This window comes from Microcaecilia unicolor, chromosome 10 (assembly GCF_901765095.1).
Source record: "Microcaecilia unicolor chromosome 10, aMicUni1.1, whole genome shotgun sequence".
Classification (NCBI taxonomy): Eukaryota; Metazoa; Chordata; class Amphibia; order Gymnophiona; family Siphonopidae; genus Microcaecilia; species Microcaecilia unicolor.
The window spans coordinates 39,920,150-39,941,322 of NC_044040.1; the positions used below are offsets into that span (position 1 = coordinate 39,920,150).

Genomic DNA, 21,173 nt, shown 5'->3' on the forward strand with positions numbered 1-21,173 from the left:
AAAAGGGTCAAAGAACAGCAACCAAAAGGGTAAAGGGGATGAACTCCTCTCGTCTGAGGAAAGGCTAAAGAGGTTAAGGCTCTTCAGCTTGGAAAAGAGATGGATGAACAGAGATATGGTTGAGGTCTACAAAATCCTGAGCAATGTAGAACGAGTAAATGTAAACCGATTTTTTACTCATTCCAAAGTGAAAAGCGATATATAAAATTGGAGCAGTGAGACTAAAAGTGTGCTGGGGAAAAAAAACCTCTGATCACAAAATGGGGCTGTGAGGATTAAAACAGACTGGCCTAAGAGAATTTTTTTTTCTGTTTTGTTAAATGCAATACAAATTATCTTTTGAACGCGTGAAGTCTGTTCTTTCCATGTCTTGCCCAAGTTAGCAAGCACTGTTCCTACATTGTTGTGGATCACAACACCAGAATATAACATTCTACTGGACCATCAGATGGGAGGGAGACCCTGTGGACATGACAATATAGATAAATAGACAGACAGCTATACTAAAGTCCAACAGTGCCATCTTGTGAGGATATACAGAACCATCATTTCCCATATCAGAAAGTAACATGGCAAGTGAATTACTTTATCCAGGTGGAAGATACTGCATATAGCCAAATGAGAAAACAAAAGGAGTAAACTCACCAAAAAAGGAAACACAGCTGAACAGCCCCCCTTAACTTTCTTACACACTAAAAGAAGATCATCATCATCCCTCTAGGACTTAAGATCAAAAATCCTCTAAAAACCAATATACAACTCTGACTACACAAAAATTTGCAAATGTACTAGTTAAAAACTTAGACATAGATTTATAAAACCAACTCTACAAAAAAAAGAAAAAAATGATAAAAATCCAAAAAGGGGAAATCGAAAGGACCATGCAAGAACAAAATCCTGACCTTACAGACCAGCTGAAGAAAGAATCACAAGGAATCAAAGCTAACACACACACAAAAAAAACCCCCACACACACATATCCAGTTAATATTCAGCCAGCGGAGGTCAGCTTTTTTTTTTTTTTTTTAAACACTGACCACCGTGGGCTGAATAAGACCCTGATCTTTAATGCTTGCATTTATGCAGGTACTGACACTGAATATCCAGGCTCTGACTGCACCCAGACTGTACTAGGGGAGGGAGGGAACAGTGCTGGACAATGGGAGGGAGGAAAGACAGAAGGAAGGGAAGAGAGAGAAAATGGATCTGGGAAAGGAAAAGAGAGGGAAGGAAAAGAAAGGGAGAGATGTTGGCTATGGGGGTGGGAGAGAGATTATTAGTCCTTTAGTGAAGGGGAGGGGGCTGGGATTTGATATACCACCTTTCTGTGGTTACAATCAAAGCAGTTTACATATTATATACAGGTACTAATTTTGTACATGGGGCAATGGGAGGTTAAGTGACTTGCCCAGAGTCACAAGGAGCTGCAGTGATAAATAAATAAAATCCATTTAAATGTGCGATTAACCACTATTAATTTGTTTTTATTGTGCAGTTAATCGAGATTAGAAATTTTAATCATACTGCATACAAAACCCAAATCAGCAATCAATGTCAAAAAAAGCTACTTCACAAAAAGTACCCAGATCTTCTAAATGAACATTCACATCACCCTGAAAAAAAAATTCACCAGCAAAGAGACTAAACTACATCAACAAGTTACTAAGCTCCTCCAAAGCAACAGATGTCACTGGCAGCACCAAACAAAACACAAAAAAATACAATGGAACTAAACCACTCACGTGAACCGTCAATGCCTCAAGATTCTTAAATGAATAAAGGAAGAGAAGCCCTATAAGAACTCCTAACAAAAAAACCACACCCACACCCCGCCTACCAGAACAGTTGCAGGAATGCATGGAATAAAACGGAGGACATCCTTGAGTCAGTTAACATGTATGTTTAATATACCGCAACATGCCAGGGGTCAAACCAGTTTACAAAACCTTGTATGTATAAGTAACAGATTATAAACCATAAACTTCTACTTCCTGTCACCTGCTGATCACCCATAATCATCCCTTCAGACTAGCACTGGAAAGCTTTTATGATTCACTTTATTTCATTATCATCACCTTTTGCATAGTATTTTGCCTCAGAAAGAGGTTTTAGCTCCCAAAAGCTAGTTACAAAAAGGTACCAAGTTAGTTTAATAAAGAGGTATCACTTTATATTATTTTTTATTTGCTTTTATTTATTAACCTTAATTTCTGTACATTCCAGTTGACCAACATGAGAACCAAACTATATTATCCAATTGGGGAAGAGCATTTTTCTCAACCTGCAATCCCAAACAGAGGTAAACAAACTATTCTCAAACTAATTGTGGCAAGTCCCTCATAAAAACATTTGACCTCTTTACAAGATTTCTCATCAGAAATCAAACCATAGGAATGTGTGACAGATAAAGGACTGTAGAGTGAGGCTTACACAGTTAGAAAGGCAGCAAATAGCTTACAAAAACATGCAATAAGTTACGTGATGAAACAATTTCAGGACAGCATACCCCCCCCCCCCAGAATGTGAATCTTAGAACTGATTCCACAATAAATCTGAGGAAACATACAGAAGGTACACCAATGGGTCTAAAGAAGGCTTGTCCAAATTCAGCCCTCAAGAGTTGAAAAGAGGCCATGTTTTCAGGATATCCCTAATGAATATCATGTATTATCAAAATACGGGCTCCTCAAACACTTCTAAATCAACAAATGTAATTGCCTCAGTGTTATATTTCTCTAATGCTAATAACAATACTAATATCAAACTAATACACCTCACTATAATGTGTGAAAATAATGCTCAGTACATCCCCATCATTCCAACCCTGGAACACGATGGTAAACAGATGAAAATCATTGCGGCAACAGCTGCAGTATTTTCTCAAGTGAAATAAGATTAAAAAATCCACTTATCTTAGAAACTGAAGATAAATCAGTGGCTGTCACTGCTATCCATGCAATCTCAGTTCTTGTTCCAGAGAAGAAACGTTTTACCCCCTTATGTGAAACTCCAAACTCCATGCAGAATTTCAAATAAGGGAGTGAAACATTTCTTCTCTGGAACAAGAACTGAGATTGCACATGGATAGCAGTGACAGCAACTGATTTATCTTCAGTTTCTAAGATAAGTGGATTTTTAAATCTTATTTCACTTGAGAAAATATTACAGCTGTCGGTGTGATAATTTTCATTACCATCGTGTTCAAGGGTTGAAATGATGGGGATGTACTTAACACTATTTTCACACATTATAGTGAGGTGTATTAGTTTGATATTAGTATGGTTATTAGCATTAGAAAACAAGAAATATAAAATTAATAAATATATATAAGAGAAATTTGCATATGATGGAGGTTTCGGATATGCAAGTCTCTCTTTTGCATATTCATAAGGATATCCTGAAAACCTGGCCTCTTGCGACCTTCGAGGACTGACCTTGACAAGCCTGGTCTAAAGTCTGCTGATGCCAATTTAGGTGGACTTTCTTTGTGGCCATGTCTGCAAATGAGCTAGTTTTCCATATATCATGAATAGTAATGAACCTCACTCCTAAGCCAGAGTACAATGGATATGATCTGTCTTCTACTGTTTTCAGCTCCATAGGACCTAAAAAACACACAGAATGCAAACACGAGCACTCATTTAGAGGTAGAAAGTGTTTCTTGGTCAAGTTATGTCTCATGCTAGCATGTCGTCATGAAATATTTGGACAAAGTCTGCTCCAAAAAAAAAAAATGAAGGTAGCATGGGAAACATTCAGCTCTGTCCCACAAAATCTGGTTCTATCCATAAATTTTTATGCATCCCTGAATTAAGGCCACATAGTAAATTGCCACCTTGTAAAATGTATTGTATCCCGACTGCATCTGGTGTGTTTTTCTTAATTATGCAACTTTTGTTTCTGCGTTTTCACTTGAAACATGCTACTTATCCTTCTACAGCTCCAACGTTATAATCCTGAAATACAAATATTGCTAGGCCATGTGAAAAACAATACATTTCACTTCACATTTATTTTAAAATGTTAATTTCCTATGGCCCTGTTTTCAAAGGTGCACTAACCGTGTAGGCACCCATAGGAATATTATGGGCATCTACAGGATTAATGCGCCTTTGTAAACAGGGTCTTTAGTTTTTACCGGTTCCATTCTAGGACTGTTCACTTGAAATGTAATTACATATATGGAAACACAATACTATAGCATAACCCCAATCCCCATCACTATCTGTATGTCTTCCACTCACCCCTGGTGACAGATACCATAAAGCTAACTTGTTTCACCTGCCTGGGATCAGAATACATACCAAAAAAAAAAGTGTTAATTTTTTTTCCCCATGACAAAATCCTTGTGTACCTTTTTATAAATCCTTCTACAATGAGAGGCTGGGCCCCATTATCTCAATTTCTTCAAATAACGTGGCCAGCTTTGAGTCCCTTACTCAGCCACAGTGAGAGAAAAGTCAAAGGGTAGACACATAAATGGAATCACCACATAAATCTCTGGATGTCTTCACTACCAGGCCACTGAAATGTTTTGTTTAGAAAGAGGTAAACAGTCAAGGCGTTCACCACAACACAGAGTCCAGCTTCAAGAAGCTGTCTGGGAACGGAGGGCAGCGGAACGTTGAGCCTGTAAATTAGATATGGTAAGATAAAGTAACGAAACTCTAGCAGTTTCTGAGGAACTGTGGCCACAAATATACACGCAAAAAACATCAGGTTCCAGAAAAGAGATTTTGATTTCAGGGAGTCGGTAAAACGCCAGCCTGCAAATATATAGCCTGGAACCAAAGCGTATTTCACCAGTTCATGCCTCTGGAAAATCCTCTGCCAGATATAGAATGTGTAATGTCTGTTGTCTGCAAGCAAATACTTATGAACGTACGTGAATTTGCAGACCAGCAACAGGGAAACTAAGGTAAGCAAGATGTAATGCACAGGTTGCCTCCACACAGACAAAAGAAAGTTTGCAATCTTCTGAGGTGACAACAGGTAGGGGAATGAAAAGACAAGAGTGAAAGAGAAAAAGTAGAAGAGCTGAGGGAAGTTTAAGCAGGCTTCATGGTTACTTCTGTCTCCAACAACTATCCCACCATTAAATACCAGAAATCCAAAGAAGGCGAGAACCAAAAAGGCATACGGCCAGGTCAAAATTAAAAGCGTCTTTACATTCTTAAACGACATGAGATAGCCTACAAGAAATTTCAGTCCTTCCACACTTTCTGGAAGTGAGCCAGTGCTGGTTGAAACGTTTTTGTCTTTCTTTGATAATTCGACCTTCCACGCTTCGGTGAGCTTTTCTGCAACCAGACTTCCGGCACAAAAGATGATCCAGATGATATTTGTCTGACGGAACAGGAAGGCACAAAAGCCCAGCAGAGCAGCAGTTTTATGCTTACCATACAGACTCATTAGATACATAAAAAGGGTAAAAAATGTGGAGCCAGCGTCTGTGTAGTAAAGAAATGTTAAAAAATACAGCGGAGGCAACATGGAGAGTGTAAGTGATGATAAGATTCTCTGGAAGCCAAAGGCTGCCTGGGAAGGGAAGAAAAAAAACTTGTTATACTCACTTACAAACATAGCCATTAAACAACTACACATAAGAAAATCAATTAAATGGGGGTAACGCATTTGACCTCACCTTTCTGTCATACAGGAAAGCGCTTTATAAACGGGTAAGAGATCAAGTGTCTTATTTCGCATTTCTTTTGTATACCAAGCCATGAAAATTTGGTAAGAGCTCCCCAGAGAAATACAATTAACTTTGGACTATCTAATCTTTCGAAGATTGGTTAAAACATTTTTGTTCTGTAAAATGTTTTTAAGATTAAATATATATGTTCATTATTTGTTAATTCCTAGAGATGTTCTAGTTCTTTTACTGTGATCCGCTTAGAACTATGCGGGATTAGCAGAATATAAATTTTAATGTTATGTAATGTAATGTCCCCTCTCTGTGAATGAACAGAAGCCCATTCTATTGCTCTCATGTCACCCCACCTCTGCAACAACCTTTCCACAGGAGTGCAAAGTAGGTGATTCAGAATTACTATCTAGTGCCCTAAAATAGTAGTTTCCCATTAAATGATACCAGTAAAGGCCTTTTACAGAACTAGTGTTTTGCCAAGCTGCTAGAGAGTAGCCCAATTCATTCACTTACTTTCTCTAATGAAGGAGAAAGAGACCTGAGAAAAACAGACACAAAGCAAGCTGTTAGCCTACTGGGTCACTCCTCAAACTGTCCAAATACACTAGCTTTTCAAATAATACAATAAGTTCACTTCAAAGATCAATATACATTAATACTTTCTCTCAAAATCTTAAACTTATCTTTTATGATATGATATAAAACGTCCAACTGAGGCCTTCGTTTTGCATGCCTTCATGCTACATCAGGAGCAGAGCTTCTTTCCACATCTTCTCAATGCATTGGAAAAGACACCATTAAGGTGTATTAGGACAGTTCAAGGAGTTTCTCTGGACCTATGACTGAAAGTGACCTGTAGGTCTCCATCATTATTCTGTACCTCCGGGGTGTGGGGGGAGGGGGTCACACAATTTTATTTGGCCATGATCACAGAGTCACTGCCACACAAAGATCAATAAGCACCACTAAAGAGGAAAGTAGATACCTATGTTCCTTTATAGTGGTGCTTCTCCACCCAGTCCTCGGGGCAAACCCAGAGTCAGATTTTCATGAGATAAATTTGCACACACAGTTTCCTTGATATGCTTTATAGAATAGCTTCTACCACGTGTTCCCTGGGTGCCTAAGGAGAAATTAGATCTTACCTGCTAATTTGCTTTCCTTTAGTCCCTCCAGACCGGCCTGGACTGATGGGTTATGCACTCCCACCAGCAGGTGGGTGGAGACTGAGAACTACAGAATTCTGGTGAAACCTATAAGTAGCTGTGCAGTCCCTCCCAGAGTCAGTATGAACGTAACAAGCAGAAAGAAACAAATAGAATAAGAACCAACAAATCTCCCCTAACCCTTCTCTCCCATGGCTTCAAAATCCCACACAATGTGCAAGAGCTGTGATACCTCGGAAGCAGCTGACTCAAACAGCAAGAGCGGTCACAGAGAATCTGCTGCCACAAAAGAGCTGTACAACGCTCTTTGGTTCCTTTTCTACTCTCCACGAAGAGAGCTCTCACTTAAAGAAGCTGATTTTTTTTCTGTCTTTTTTTGTGTAATAAAAACTCCCCACTTCCATCCAAAAAGGAAGTACACCAGAACAAATCCCAGCACAGATAATAGAAAACGCAGAAAGCCAGATCACAACAGTACAGGCATGTTCTAGGCCGGTCTGGAGGGACTAAACCCAAAACCAACCCCCCCACCCCCACCCCACGGCAGATAGCAGATCCCCCCCCCCCCAGTCGGGCCACCCCTCCTGACCACAAACTCTGCTCTCCCATCACCCAAAGGCCCTCCGTGGGCCTACATTTAGAAGACCTCAGGGTCTAGTGGCCTCTTCAGTGTAGGAGTGATCCCGAGTCGTTCCTGCCTTTGCTGGATCAACAGTCAAAATAGCTACTGCGACTTCCTGTGGTAGCCTCATGAGACCAAAAGCACGGTGAACACGGATTTCGGTCAGTTTTCAGCACCAGAGCCAAAAACGAAACCGATATTCGGTTGGCCTCTAATTCAGAGTCTAAGAGGTCAATTTTCAAAAGTGGTAAACTGGCTGGCTGAAAACTGCCTATCCTGCAGTTAAAGTTATATGTACTGTTCTACACTAGGCCTAGTTTTACCCACATCTTGAGGAGGAAATCCTGGAGGAGGTGTTTGGTCATGAGAGATAACCACCACCTTGGAAAATGTACTGGCAAGAAAAGCAGGTGCTTTGTTCCCCAAAGCAATTTTCAAAAAGAAAGTATACTTAAACTTTTCCATTGAAGATTGGGTAAAAAATCATGGACTTTGCAGCAATCTGGGCAGTTTTGAAATTTTCTCCTTAGTGTATCTCCTGATTAGGGACAGACAGGAGAAAAAAAAAACAGGTAATGCATTGTATTCTATTACACTATCAGATCTACAACAAACTGGAATGATGTGTTTACCCTATTGGACCTATACTTCATTTAGGGGGTAATTTTCTACAGCTCACCTAAAGTTAAGCGCCTGGACGATGCGCTGTAAACACAAATTCTATATCAGCAACTGTACATGTAATACCAGTATTCTATAAGATATGCGTGATGTGCATGCCCCTGACCTGCCCAGGACCCTCCCAGGTCTTTACCCATCCCCCTCGCAATTCCACACTATGTGAATTTTGCACATGCAATTTGCAGAATCCCAAATAAGGGCAGTTAATGTGCATAACTGCTAATCAGTGCTAACATCAATTATAGCAAATAATTGGTAAAGTTATATTAGTAATTGACACTATTCTACAACTTGCCTGCACAACAGGCTTAAAATTGTGTGACCAAGTTTATAGGATTTTTTCACATTAAAGTTTTTTTTTTGTTTTAACAGAGTTTCAAAGCTGTTCCTATTATAATAAAAGACAGCTGCAACTGATAACCCCACTTGGGAGGGTGGGAGGGGATTGATTGGAGGTTTTCAGGTAAGAAGGGATGTCAGGATCTTCCTTTTTTTTTTTTTTGTATTTCTTTTCCAGCTAGGGGTGCGTGGCCATAAGAGTAAAGGCCCTTGACTTACCTTTAAATAGAGTACTTGGATGTTTCTCCTGAACAACAGCCAAGTACTCTATTTAAAGGTAAGTCAAGGGCCTTTACTCTTATGGCCATGCACCCCTACTGAAAAATAAATTAAACAAAAAACGGGGAGTTAGCATAGCTTGGGTTCTATTATAATTTTTTTTTGGGTGGGGAGTGGAATACGAGGTAAAATATTGGCGTTCTGATGTTCAGGGGGTCTTTTACTAAAGCTTAGCTCGAGTTATCTGCAGCAGGGCCCATTGGAATAAAATGGGCCCTGCTGCAGATAACTCGTAAATGACCCCCTCAGTTCTTTATATTATTGGCTGACGACACAATGTGATTGAATTGTTAAGGGATAAGTGTAAGTACGTTTATATTGTTTTTCTTGATGTTCACCAATAAAAACCGTAAACCATAATTAGTATCTCTTAAGGGGGTTTTGTTCCAAATGCTATCCCTGTCATGCACTCCCACCCCTGCTGCCACATTCTATCCCCGCTAGTATGCAAATCTCTCTCATGTATATTCATTGTGGTATCCTGAAAAACTGACTGGCTGGGTGTACCCCAAGGACTGGGTTGGGAAGCATGGCACAAGAACTACAAGACCATTATTTTAAGAATCCTGTAACCAGGATGGGAATTTGCAACACACCTACCAAGCAACAGTTACATACATTTTTTGTGTCTTCCATACAAAAAAGTGTATTTATATTTGTTCAACTGGATCTGTACCTTGTTCTTATGATGGATCTTACAAATAAGGAGATTGAGTAGGTAAAGATTTCCAATGCCAAACAGCAGGTTAACAAATCGGAGCATTCCTGGGGAGCAAACAACATCTTGTGACCATCCAAAAAGCCAGGCTGCAGGCTTCAAGAGTCCCACAGACACCAGGTAGAGGCCAGGCAAGGTCGTAATCATGGGATCCCACTGCATAAGAAAAGGTCATTGCATTAGTAATGGTATAATATACACAACAGATCAAATAAAAACATTGCTCCAATGTACTCTGAGTTCTTGGGAAATTCCTTACAGATTCTGCCACTCAGACCATATCCAGGCCAGTACTCTTAACATGTCCCGTTTCCAAAGCTGTACTCAAGAAACCTCACAAACTCCAACAGCAGAATATTCCAGGGGTTTACTTTCCCTTACTGTGAAGAATGTTCCTAAAGTTAAAAAAAAAAAAAAAAAAAAAAAAACTCTCATCTCCATCTTAGACAACCTCAAAAGTAAAACTGTGGGTCCCACACATGCTGGCATGATTCGCCATAGCGACAACTCAAAAAAAAGCACATGGTCAATTGTTTTCCACACCACAGTCCTTCCAGGGCTTTGTAAGGAAATCCCCCAACATACACTTTCAGAGCGGTTACAATTTTCCTTTACAAAACACTGTGCTCCCCCTTTCATCTTTACTTTTAAAAGCAAAGCGACAAGATCCTAGCATCATACTTTTGAGATAATCTATGAAAACTGATGGCATCAGGCAATTACATTTTAGTTTTCAGATACATTTTCGCCTGCTCAGAGCTCATTTTAAATTGAGTTTTTACCTCAGATGGAATAGCTGGGCATTTGATGTGCAAAATGATTATGAAAATGGTAAGTGTTTTGGCTACACCCCAATTAATGCATTAGCTGATGAAGCAATAAACCTGATGTATGAAAAACATGGCAACCAAACGTCAGTAAAAAAAAAAGTTTGTAAAAATAATTTCATGTCACTATAAATGCCATGAATGTAATGTCCCATTTCTCTGGTGCTGTCAGACTTGGGCTCTGCCAGGCTGCACTGCTTGGAAGTCCGAAACCATGTTGGTACATAAGAAAATGAATCCTAGCATGTGGGAACTAGAGTATTTTATTTATTTATTAGGATTTATTTACCGCTTTTTTGAAGGAATTCACTCAAGGCGGTGTACAGTAAGAATAGATCAAACATGAGCAATAGACAATTACAGCAGTAAAAATATTCAAAAAAAACAAAGTATGGCATGGTATACCATTTACAATGTCAACACAATACGTAACAGAACATTATAATTGATAGCGAAGGGTAAAGCAAGGATGTAACATATAGATAGGTAAGAAAGTAGGAAGAGTTAGAAAGTAAGGTGATTGATTTAAAGAAAGTTGCACATGAGGTCAGAGAAATGGTTAAATATTATCTCAGCTAGGGTAGGTGTGGATAAACATGTCCTGCTGCAGTATATGCAGCCCCAGACACTCCTTGTGTGTGAGAGTGAGACTTAGTTAGTTACTTCTTCCATTAAAGGCCTGGTTGCAAGTACCAAGCTTTCACCGGCTTCCTGCAGTAGAAATAGTCTTCTGTTAAGTAGAGCCTTTCAGGCAGTGCATTCCAGAGTGTGGGGGCTACTCCGGAGAAGGCTCACTTGCGGGTATCACATTGTGTAATGCCTTTTATATGAAAAGTCCAAAATGGCACCTCTTTTAAGCCTATCTTATAAAGGCACATAGAAGCAACCCCCTGTACCCCTGGATTCTATATAGTGCGCTTAGATTTAGGCACCAAAATCAGCTTGGATTCTATAACACCGTGCGTAACTTAATTGGCTTAACAAACCGAGCGCTAACAGCACTTAAGCAATAATGAGAACTAATTGCCACTGATTAGAATTTAGGCACACAACTCGCTAAGCGTATTCTGTAACGATGTGCACCAAATTTCTAACGCACAGAGGAAAAAGGGGCATGGTTATAGGCAGAGAAATCGGTGTTTCCTAGGTGTTCTAAAATTTAGGCACCTAGTTATAGAATATGGCCCACTGCGCCTAAATCTACACGCTGAGATTTACACCAGGTTTTCGCTGGCATAAATGGATGCACGCAGATATCAGCGCTAAAATATCAACTAAGCATCTATATATATAAAAGGCAAGACCAACGTTCTGAAGCCTCCAGCCGGAAGTGTGAAGCGCCAGAGATATCCGGTTTCCCCATGAGTGAAGGAAAACAGCACAGCACGAAATCCCTCTCTCTGTAACAGTGAAGGACTCAGAGGGGGAGGGGAGAGAGATGCCCTCACTCTCTCTATAACACAGAACAGCAGGAAACTTAACACTGAAGGACTGGACTCCAAGGGGGGAGGGGGAGGGAGAGAGGGCAGGGACACACACTCCCACATGCACACTCTGAAGAAAACCTTGCTAGCCCCCGTTTCATTTGCATCACAAACGGGGCTTTTTTTACTAGTATTCTATAATCAGTACCTAAGTCTAGAATACACTTACTTGGCACTGATGTCAGCACTGCTTTTTTGTTTAGGTGCCATATACAGAACCTCCTCCATAGTATATAAATGCTCACATACACTCACTCCAAAGAAGTAAACACGTGTGTACCCTATAAGAACAATTCTATAACTGAGCGCCTTTGGTTAGGTGCCCCAGTGGTGCAACGTGAACACCTACTCTATAATGCACTGTTCTTCAACGCAAGGCCCAGGGGCTAATAGCAGCCCCTGGAGACCTCTGGGACACAGAAAGCGGGAAGTGTATAGGTGGAAGAGCCACATGCTTGAAGAACAAGGTATTTCTCATTGGACGAAGAGAATACATTTGGAAACACCCCCCTCCTTAAGAAAATAAGCCCAACAACCTGATTCCAACAGTGGCCAATCCAGGTCACAAGTACCTGGCAAGATCCCAAACAGATTTTATGCTGCTTGTCCTAGAAGTAAGCAGTGCCCCCTAGTTCTTGTATTTTTGGAAAACGTAAATATGCAATTCACATCTACCCATTTCACTCCACTCAGTATTTTATAGACCTCTATCGTATTTCCCATCAGCCGTCTCTTCTCCAAGCTGAAGAACCTTAGTGGTGATCAGAATTGCACACAGTATTCAAGGTGTGGCCACACATGGGAGTGATACAAAGGCATTATAATATTCTCAGTTTTGTTCTCCATTCCTTTCCTAATAACTCCTAACATTGTTTGCTTTCTTAGCCACCGCTGCACACTGAGCAGAGGGTTTCAACATATATCAACGATGACACCTAGATCCTTTTCCTGGTCGGTGATTCCTAATGTGGAACCTTGCATCACATAACTATAGTTTGGGTTCTTCTTTCCTAAATACATCACTTTGCACTTGATCACATTAAATATCATCTGCCATTTGGATGCCCAATCTCCCAGTCTCGTAAGATCCTCTTGCAATTATTCATACTCCTCTTGTGATTTAATAACTTTGTCATCAGTAAATTTAATTACCTCACTAGTTATTCCCATCTCTAGACCATTTATAACCAAGTTAAAAAGCAGCGGTCCTGGCACAGACCCCTGGGGAACCCACTAACTACCTTTCTCCATTGAGAATACCCTCAATGAAAAATTTGAAGGTGGGCTGAAAGGGATGGATGTCAATGACACATTCTGACAAAAGAACCGAAGCAGAACTGGAGTTCAAAGAAAATATACTTTATTAAAATACAACCCACATGGTCCACGTTTCACCCGACTACGGCTGCTTCAGGCACGGAGAGCATTTTCAGTCCTCTGTATGCCGGCACGTTTTCAATTAATTGCCTATATATAAAGTGGCAGATTTCAGCCATCAGTTGTTTTTAAGAGACTCTTTTTCTGTGATCTCATTTTTTGCAATGGCACAAAGATTCCGTTAAACAAGACCAATTCTGGTCGCCGTAGCTCAAAAAAGATATAGCAGAATTAGAAAAGGTTCAAAGAAGAGCAACCAAAATGATAGAGGGGATGGAACTGCTCCCGTATGAGGAAAGGCTAAAGAGGTTAGCCTTTCCTCAGTCAGACACAATTTTGTAAAAGCTCTGCATGTGCTCGAAATGGTGATGGTACAACAGGTGGCAGTCTAAAGAGTAACAAATCACCAGGACAGGGTGGCATACACCCCAGAGGTCTGAAAGAGCTCACAGATGAAATTGCTAACCTATTAATTGTAATCTATCGTTTGGAGCAGGCACAATACTGAAGGTCTGGATGATCAATGTAATGCCAATTTTTAAAAAGGGCTCCAGAGGCAATCAAGAAAATTAAAGATTGATGAACCTGACATCAGTGCCAGGCAAAATGATGGAAGCTTGTTCCAATAGCTTAATGAGAATGAGTCTGCATGGGTTTAGCATAGAGAAATATTATTAGATTTTTTTGAAGGCGTAAACAAATGTGGATAAAAGTGAATTGGTTGATGTAGCATACTTAGATTTTCAGAAGCATTTGATAAAGTCCCTCACGAGGGTCTTCAAAGAAATTAAAGTCATAGGATAGGAGGCAGAATCTTATCGTGGATTGATAACTGGTTAAGAGATAGGTAACTGAGTAGGACAAAATGGTCAGCTTTCCAAAAGGAAAAAAGGCCAATATTGGAGCGTCCTACAGTTCTGTACTGGGACCTCTGATGTTTAACATTTTCATAAATGATCTGGACAAGAAAGCAATGAGTGAGGTGATCAAATTTATGAATGATAATTATTCAAAGCTGTTAAAACAGCAGAGGACTATTAGGAAATGCAGGATTCTGTGAGACTAGGAGACCGGGCATCGAAGTGGCAGATGAAATTTAACATGGACAAATGCAAAGTGATGCTCATAGGAAAAAATAATTCCAAATGCCAGTACAAAATGCTGGGTTCTGAATTCACAATCACCACCTAAAAAAAGACCTTGGAGTCATTTTGGATAATAGGTTGCAATTTTCAGCCACAGCAGCTAAAAACAAATTGAATGCTGGGAATTATCTGCCACTGGAAAGGGATGTAAAACACTGAGAATATCAATACGCCTCTGTATAGGTCCATGGTGTGACCACACCTCGTGCATTGTATGCCGTTCTGGTCACTCTGTCTTAAAAAGAAAATAGCAGAACTAGAACAACTTCAGAGAAGGGCAACAAAAATGCCAAAGGAAACAGAGCACACCACTTACGAAGAAAGGTTAAATAGGTTAGGGCTCTTCAGTTTTCAGAAAAGATGACCAACAGGGTTTATATAACCATGAGTGGAATGGAAGAGTTAAATAGGGTTAACACAAAACAGAAGAAACAGCCTCCGCAGATCTTGTCAAACAGAACAAACACAGCAGGGGTGATGGCCAAATAAATAGGAAACACTCTCTGGTGTTTCAAGATCTTTATTATCAATGAAATGAGATGTGACGTGGGCCGCGTTTTGGTTACCTGGCCTGCGTCAGGAGTCTAAAACAGCAAAATATAAAAATCCACATTTGTACAAATGTGCATCAAAAAATAGCATGTCATGTAAACAAACAGATATTATCCAAACCAAAAAGTGATTTATAAACAAACAATACATTATAAAATCAACAAAAAATATAATTATGATATATAGAAAATAGATCTAATAAATAATATTAACACTGAAAATGGAAAGATTATTCATAATTTCTAGACCTCATCAAGGCCTAAACCATTCTATAGTCCAAGCAAAAACATCTCTCTGTTATTAAAAACAAAAATTGTCTCCACACATAGTTGATAATAAAGATCGTGAAGCACCAGAGAACATTTCCTCTTTGTTTGTCCGTTACCCTGGCTCTGTTTGTAGAGTTAAATAGGGGACATAGTGGACACTGGTTTAACCTTTAAAACAACACAAAACCAAGAGAACACTCCATGAAACTTAAGGACCAATCGTATAAAGTATTGTTTCACATGGGGGTTGGGGGGATGCCAGAAGCCTTCCTCGCCACAGGGTGGATGTGATATTAGGCGCTTTAGGCAAACCTTCCAATTAACTTTCAGATCCCTCTAAACAATCATGATCACCTCAACATCACACTTCCCTGAATAATCTAGGTAAACAGGCACCTCATACTCTCAAAGATTCTAAAGTCTTTAGAACATCGCTTATCAAACTTTCTGTGACAATGTGACAGAAGCAGGTGACTCCCAAAGGCCTACCTTGTTTTCCATACTGCTGCACCTGGCCCTTCTGCAGAGTCACTGCCAATGTGCTACCATCCCCTCCCTGCCTTCCATGGAGTTCACCTAAGTAGCAAACCAACTTGGGGTCACGACCCACAGTTTGAGAAGCCCTGTTTTACAAGGTTAAGTGGCTGCTTAGACACAAAACTTAGAAGATCTATCAGGTACTCCTAATCAGAAAAAGGAGTTACAGGTGTCCCTGGAACAAGATAAGCTGCTTGTTCATAGGAAGATTGAAAATCTTGAGAATTTTACCTGAGGTTTGAATCTAAGTGTACTGAATTTCCATCAGTCCTCAGCATTGACTCCTAGAGAGATGTTCAAATATATATCTTAGGACATTTCTGGGAGTACCAGAGGCTGAATTACCTCCATTGCAGAAGATTTATTAGCTTCCAGAGGATTGTTGTAAGTCTACAGATAAACATCAAGATTTGCGGCAGGGGATTCTACCTAGTGACTCGTTGGTTTTGAGTGGACTCTAGAAAGAGTGGACATACTTGAAGTAGCCCATCGTTTTTTGTTTGTTTTTCAACAAGAACTATATTATGTGTTTCTATTTCTCAACATCAGTGTGATTTGTTTATGAATGCTAATGGTCAAATATTCCCCAACATATCTAAAAAGACCCAAGAAAGGTGGGAAAGCTCCAGGAAGCTCTATCCTTGGGGGGGGGACCTTTAATTTATGTTTTCCTTGTAGTTGTGTTAAGAGGAGCATTTGAATATGACATCTTAAATCAAATTTTGGACATTTTGCTGAAAACGTCCAAAAATCAAGTGGCGAACATAGTGAGGCAGCTTGGGCAAAGAAGTCATATTAATTTGGTGTTTAAATTTGGTTCAGTCCTGTAAAGTGGAGGAATGCCATCTGGGTTTAATTTACTCAGAAGTCTAGCTTTTGCTAGACCAGAGGTTAGAAAGGTCAGAGAGAAGTAATTATTTACCACATCTGGATACCATTATAAGTAAGACATATTGCAGGCAGTTTAAAAGGATTAGGCTAATGCTGGTTAGAAGGAGATAGTTTAGAGATAAATAATTCTAGATGATTTAGAATTTGTCTTATAAGGAATTCTGATTTCTGCTTATTTTAGAATATGTCTTATTCTGTGTAATTAATAAGTTCTATTTCTATGTAGAATATCTTTTCAATTCAGTGTTACATCTTTGACTGACTTTTCAAGTGAAGCTTTGTCTATAGCTCTCTTTTTCATCAAGCACTGCCATTTCCTCCCCTCACCCTCCCCACTGACAGTTTGAACTTCGTGGGTGTGGCTTGGATCTCTTTCAGGGAGAGAAAACTAACAACTTATAGCAGCAGCTTCAGAGAGCATTTTCCATCTCACAGATAGGCTGCAGAGAATACCTTCTCCTGCTTCCACCCACCCTACCCCTCTACCCACCCACCCCTAGAGTGACATGTCTTATATAACCTCCCTATCAACCCACTCATTACTTTACCTCACCCATTTCTATTCTTCTATCACCTTCTCCCACTACTCCAACCAGAGTTACACCTAATCACACTGACCACCCTTCAACATCTTCTGTCCTTCTGTGACTGTTCTCTTGTGCTTGACTGCTTAAATATTTTAAATTTAAATGCTTTACTTTTTGTCTATTAGATTGTAAGCTCTTTGAGCAGGGACTGTCTTTCTTCTGTGTTTGTACAGCGCTGCGTACACTTTGTAGCGCTCTAGAAATGTTAAATAGTAGTAGTAGTAGTTTAAGAGGTCATCATCTGGTTTGAATTATCCACAGTCCTAGCTAGTTCTGTGTAGGAAGCTAGGTGAAAGAGGTCAGGGAAAGTCAAGTCATCTCCTTGATGAATAGCTAAATGAAGGACTGGTTTTCTGAAAGTAATAACAAATCATGTATGTGTGCTATTAAGCAAGATTGGCCCTTGACCCCTTAATGAATGCCAGAGTCCAGTTAGCAGTTAGTATGAAGCTATGACTGGGAATATGAGAATTTAATAATAATAAAATGCAAGAGATAGGTGCCATATTGTCTAGTGTGAGAGGCCCCAGGTCATAGGTCAGTTTAGGAAATATCTCAAACCTATGTAACTGATATTTTGGCGTAATGTATAGAGATAATTAGTTCAAGGCAGGGTAATCAATCTATTCTTTACCATCTGGTGAGAAAGGGGGGCTAGAGAGGTGTAGGACCCTATATAACAGAGCAGAAGCAGCTTACGTAAGAAGAAGAGAAGGAGCTGAGACAGAAGCCACAAGACACAGAGAGCTGAGAAAGAGAAGAAGAGACCTAGTGCTGATGTCCTACTTTGTTTGCTGGCAAATAAAGATTTCTCTCTCATTCTGGTGTGTGGTGTTTGACTTCTGAAGTACCACAGATTCTGCTAACAATAGTGGTAATTCCTGCAACAATAGCAATTTTCGAACCTTTTTGTTCCAAAAATGGCCATTTGCTAGATGTTTTTATACTAAGTGTGTATCTTTTTGGACCATTTTCGAAAAAAAAAAAAAAAAAAACATCTAAGGGAAAAACACATAAAAACAAGCCATTTGGATGGGGGGTGCAGTATTCTTACCAGACTGGCCACACAGACATCCCAGCAAAGTAGTGGGGCACCCTAGGAGGCACTACAGTGGACTTTATATAAAAAACGTTCCATCTCACTGTTACCCCTTTATATTGTATGGTGCGCACTCCACAACCCACCAAAAACCTACTGCACGCCACAATAGCCCTTATGGCTGCAGGTGGCACCTATATGTGGGTACAGTAGGTTTTTAGTGTGTTTTGGATGGCTCACATTTTACAAACTACATGTGTACCATTGAGTGAGAGACGGACCTGGGTTGCCTTCTCTACAATGCACGCACTGACCACTCCAGGGACCTGCTTGCTGCTCTAATAGGCCTGGCCATAACATCTGAAGCTGTCTAGAGGCTGGTATGTACTGTTTCTTTCACATCTTTGTGGGGGGGGGGGGGGTCACATGCCTTAATCCCTCCTGTGGTCTTTTGATCATTTAGGGCATCTTTTTGTGACTTAGGCCCCCCTTTTACAAAACTGTGCTGGCAGCTGCCATGCAGCAATGCCGACACAGCCCGTTCAAAGTGAATGGGCTGGGCCGGCATTAACAAACCGACAGCAGCTAGCGTGCTTTGGTTAGTCATAACTGAAACTGATCTAGACCATAATGAGGCACATTTTCAAAGCACTTAGCCTTCCAAAGTTCCATATGGAACTTTGGAAGGCTAAGTGCTTTGAAAATGAGCCCCAATGTCTAATTTTTAGCTCTGGACTTTTTTTGCTTTGTTCCATTATGGCAGAAAAATGTTCAAGTTTGGGAAACATCCAAATCCCACCCCCAACATGTCCCCTTGTGATCTGGACGCACTGCATTCAAACTGCATAGAAAAACATCTTTAAAATTGGTTTTGAAAATAGCGATTTGGACTGTTGGCAAAAAAAAAAAAAAGTCCATCTGCCACTTTGTGCTGCTTTTTGGACATTTTTCTGTTACAAAAATGAGCCCCTAAATATCTTAATACATCTTACGTTTTTTTATGAATCTTCCCAGTTGTACCTTTTCTTTTTGAATCTTACTGTTTAAGTTTATCGGAGTCATTGTTTTTCCCTTTTCTTTGCCCCACCCCCATCCTGAACTTTAATTCATCTCCCTGTGGTTTGTTAATTAGCACTCTAGTAGCACACAGTTATCTCTATTGTTTGTTCTTTTTACTTTTTTCTTTGCTATTTGTTTTCTTGATTTATATACTCCTATTTTTTGTATCAAATTCTTCTCGATATGCATTAACAAAATTAAAATTTTTTTTAAAAAAATTCCCTGTTATTTCTTTGATTCTGTGCAATTGTCAGCACCTACTGTTTGCTTTGCCTGGGCGACCGTCTAATCCTGCCTACTACTCGGGCTGGCTCTGCCTCACCTCAGAAGTCAGCTTCACACTCACCATGGCTAAGGGCTTCAAGATCAAGTAAATCACCTGAGCCCTGGAGAACTTAGCTCCAGTTGTTTAAGAGCAGGGACCTTAGTCCACAGGGTTTAGCAATCCCATAACCGAGTGTTGATTTATCATTCTTAAACTGAACTAACTAAAAATGGAGAGGGCTATGCAGCCCCTATCACCTAATCCAAGCCAGTGGAGAACAGAGATCAGAAACACCATCAGGCAAATTAACCAGAATCCAAACTCTTCCCCTCACCTCCAGAACTTGGGAGCCTGGAGGAGCTAAACTGCACCTGTCAGAAGCAGCCCCAGGGAAGCTGACACTAGGGGTCTAAGCTGAACTCAGGGTGAGTTCAGGGACCAGATTGGGCTGGTACCTGTTGGCAATAAATCTCTGGGAAGCTGACACTAAAAGGCCAAGATGAACTCAGGGTGAGTTTTGGGTCCAGAATGGGGTGGTGCTTATTCGCAGTGACCCTTGGGAAGCCAACACTAGGGGTCTGGGCTGGGAATAGGGTCCAGATCAGGGGTGGTACTTGTTGGTACTGACACCTGGGAAGTTGACATTAGGGACAGGCGTGAAAAGTGGAGGAGTGGCCTAGTGGTTAGGGTGGTGGACTTTGGTCCTGAGGAACTGAGTTCAATTCCCACTTTAGGCACAGGCAGCTCCTTGTGACTCTGGGCAAGTCACTTAACTCTCCATTGCCCCAGGTACAAATAAGTACCTGTATACAATATGTAAGCCGCATTGCGCCTGCCATGAGTGGGAAAGCATGGGGTACAAATGTAACAAAAAAACACAGCAATGAACCCCCCAGGAAACTGATACTAGGAGTGTGGGATGATCTTAGGGTAAATTTGGGGTTCATAGGGGGGGGGTAGTACTTGTCAGAAGTGACCCCAGGAAGCTGACACTAGTCTATGCTCTGGTGGAACTGACTGCCAAGAAGTTGACAGTAGAGGTCCAGATTGGGCATGCTACCTGTTGGAAGAGACCCCTGAGAAAACAATACTAGGGTTCTGGGCTGGACTTAGAGTGAGTTTAGGAGTCCCAGTCAGGAGTGGTACTTGTTGGACGTGCCCCCCTCCCCTCCAAAGCTAGGGCCCAGGTCTCAGGGCTGGGCTAGGTGGGGGGGGGGGGGGAGCTCCTGGGCCAGGATAAGGGGTGATACTTGCTAGCGGTGATCCACGGGAAGCTGATCTTGGGTTCCAAATCTGGGGTGGCAGCTGTCGGAAGTAACTCCGAGAGGCTAACACGGGGGGGGGGGGCTCGCAATCCGGGTCGGGGGTGATACCTGTTGGCACCTGGGAAACTGATACTAGGGGTGCGGGCTAGGCTTGGAATGATATCGGGGGGGGGGTCGTACCTGTCGGAAGTGACCCCCACAATACTGCTGGGCCTGCGGCATGTGGAAAAGCTCGTCCATGTAGGGCTGCCTCTGCTGCCGGCTGATGTGTGAGAAGAGGAGGCAAGACAGCAGGAAGCTGCCGCTCAGCAGCGCCGAGAAGCACCAGCCCTCCGGCCGCTCCATGCCAGGCCCGGCACAGCAGCAGGCGTGCGCTACCTGCACTGGAGAGGCGGCCTCGCCTCGGGCCCCGCCCTCTGTC

At 41.0% G+C, this 21,173-nt stretch overlaps 1 protein-coding gene across 1 annotated transcript; it reads right to left on the bottom strand.

Annotated features, from left to right (window-relative positions):
* Positions 1-1,885: 1,885 nt before the first annotated feature.
* LOC115478435 (dol-P-Glc:Glc(2)Man(9)GlcNAc(2)-PP-Dol alpha-1,2-glucosyltransferase-like) lies at positions 1,886-21,116 on the bottom strand. Its single transcript, XM_030215761.1, has 3 exons — positions 20,933-21,116; positions 9,414-9,611; positions 1,886-5,538 (listed from the first exon to the last, which is right to left on the bottom strand). The coding sequence occupies exons 1-3, from the start codon at positions 21,095-21,097 to the stop codon at positions 4,486-4,488; spliced, it is 1,416 nt and encodes a 471-aa protein (XP_030071621.1). The 5' UTR covers positions 21,098-21,116; the 3' UTR covers positions 1,886-4,485.
* Between the last annotated feature and the right edge of the window lie 57 nt (positions 21,117-21,173).

Coding starts and splice junctions, on each gene's coding strand:
- LOC115478435 (XM_030215761.1), bottom strand. CDS start 21,097: ATGGAGCGGCCGGAGGGCTGGTGCTTCTCGGCGCTGCTGAGCGGCAGC. Junction 9,612..20,932: donor GTGGGGGTCACTTCCGACAG/GTACGACCCCCC, acceptor TTTCTTATGCAG/TGGGATCCCATGATTACGAC. Junction 5,539..9,413: donor AGATCCATCATAAGAACAAG/GTACAGATCCAG, acceptor TTCCCTTCCCAG/GCAGCCTTTGGCTTCCAGAG.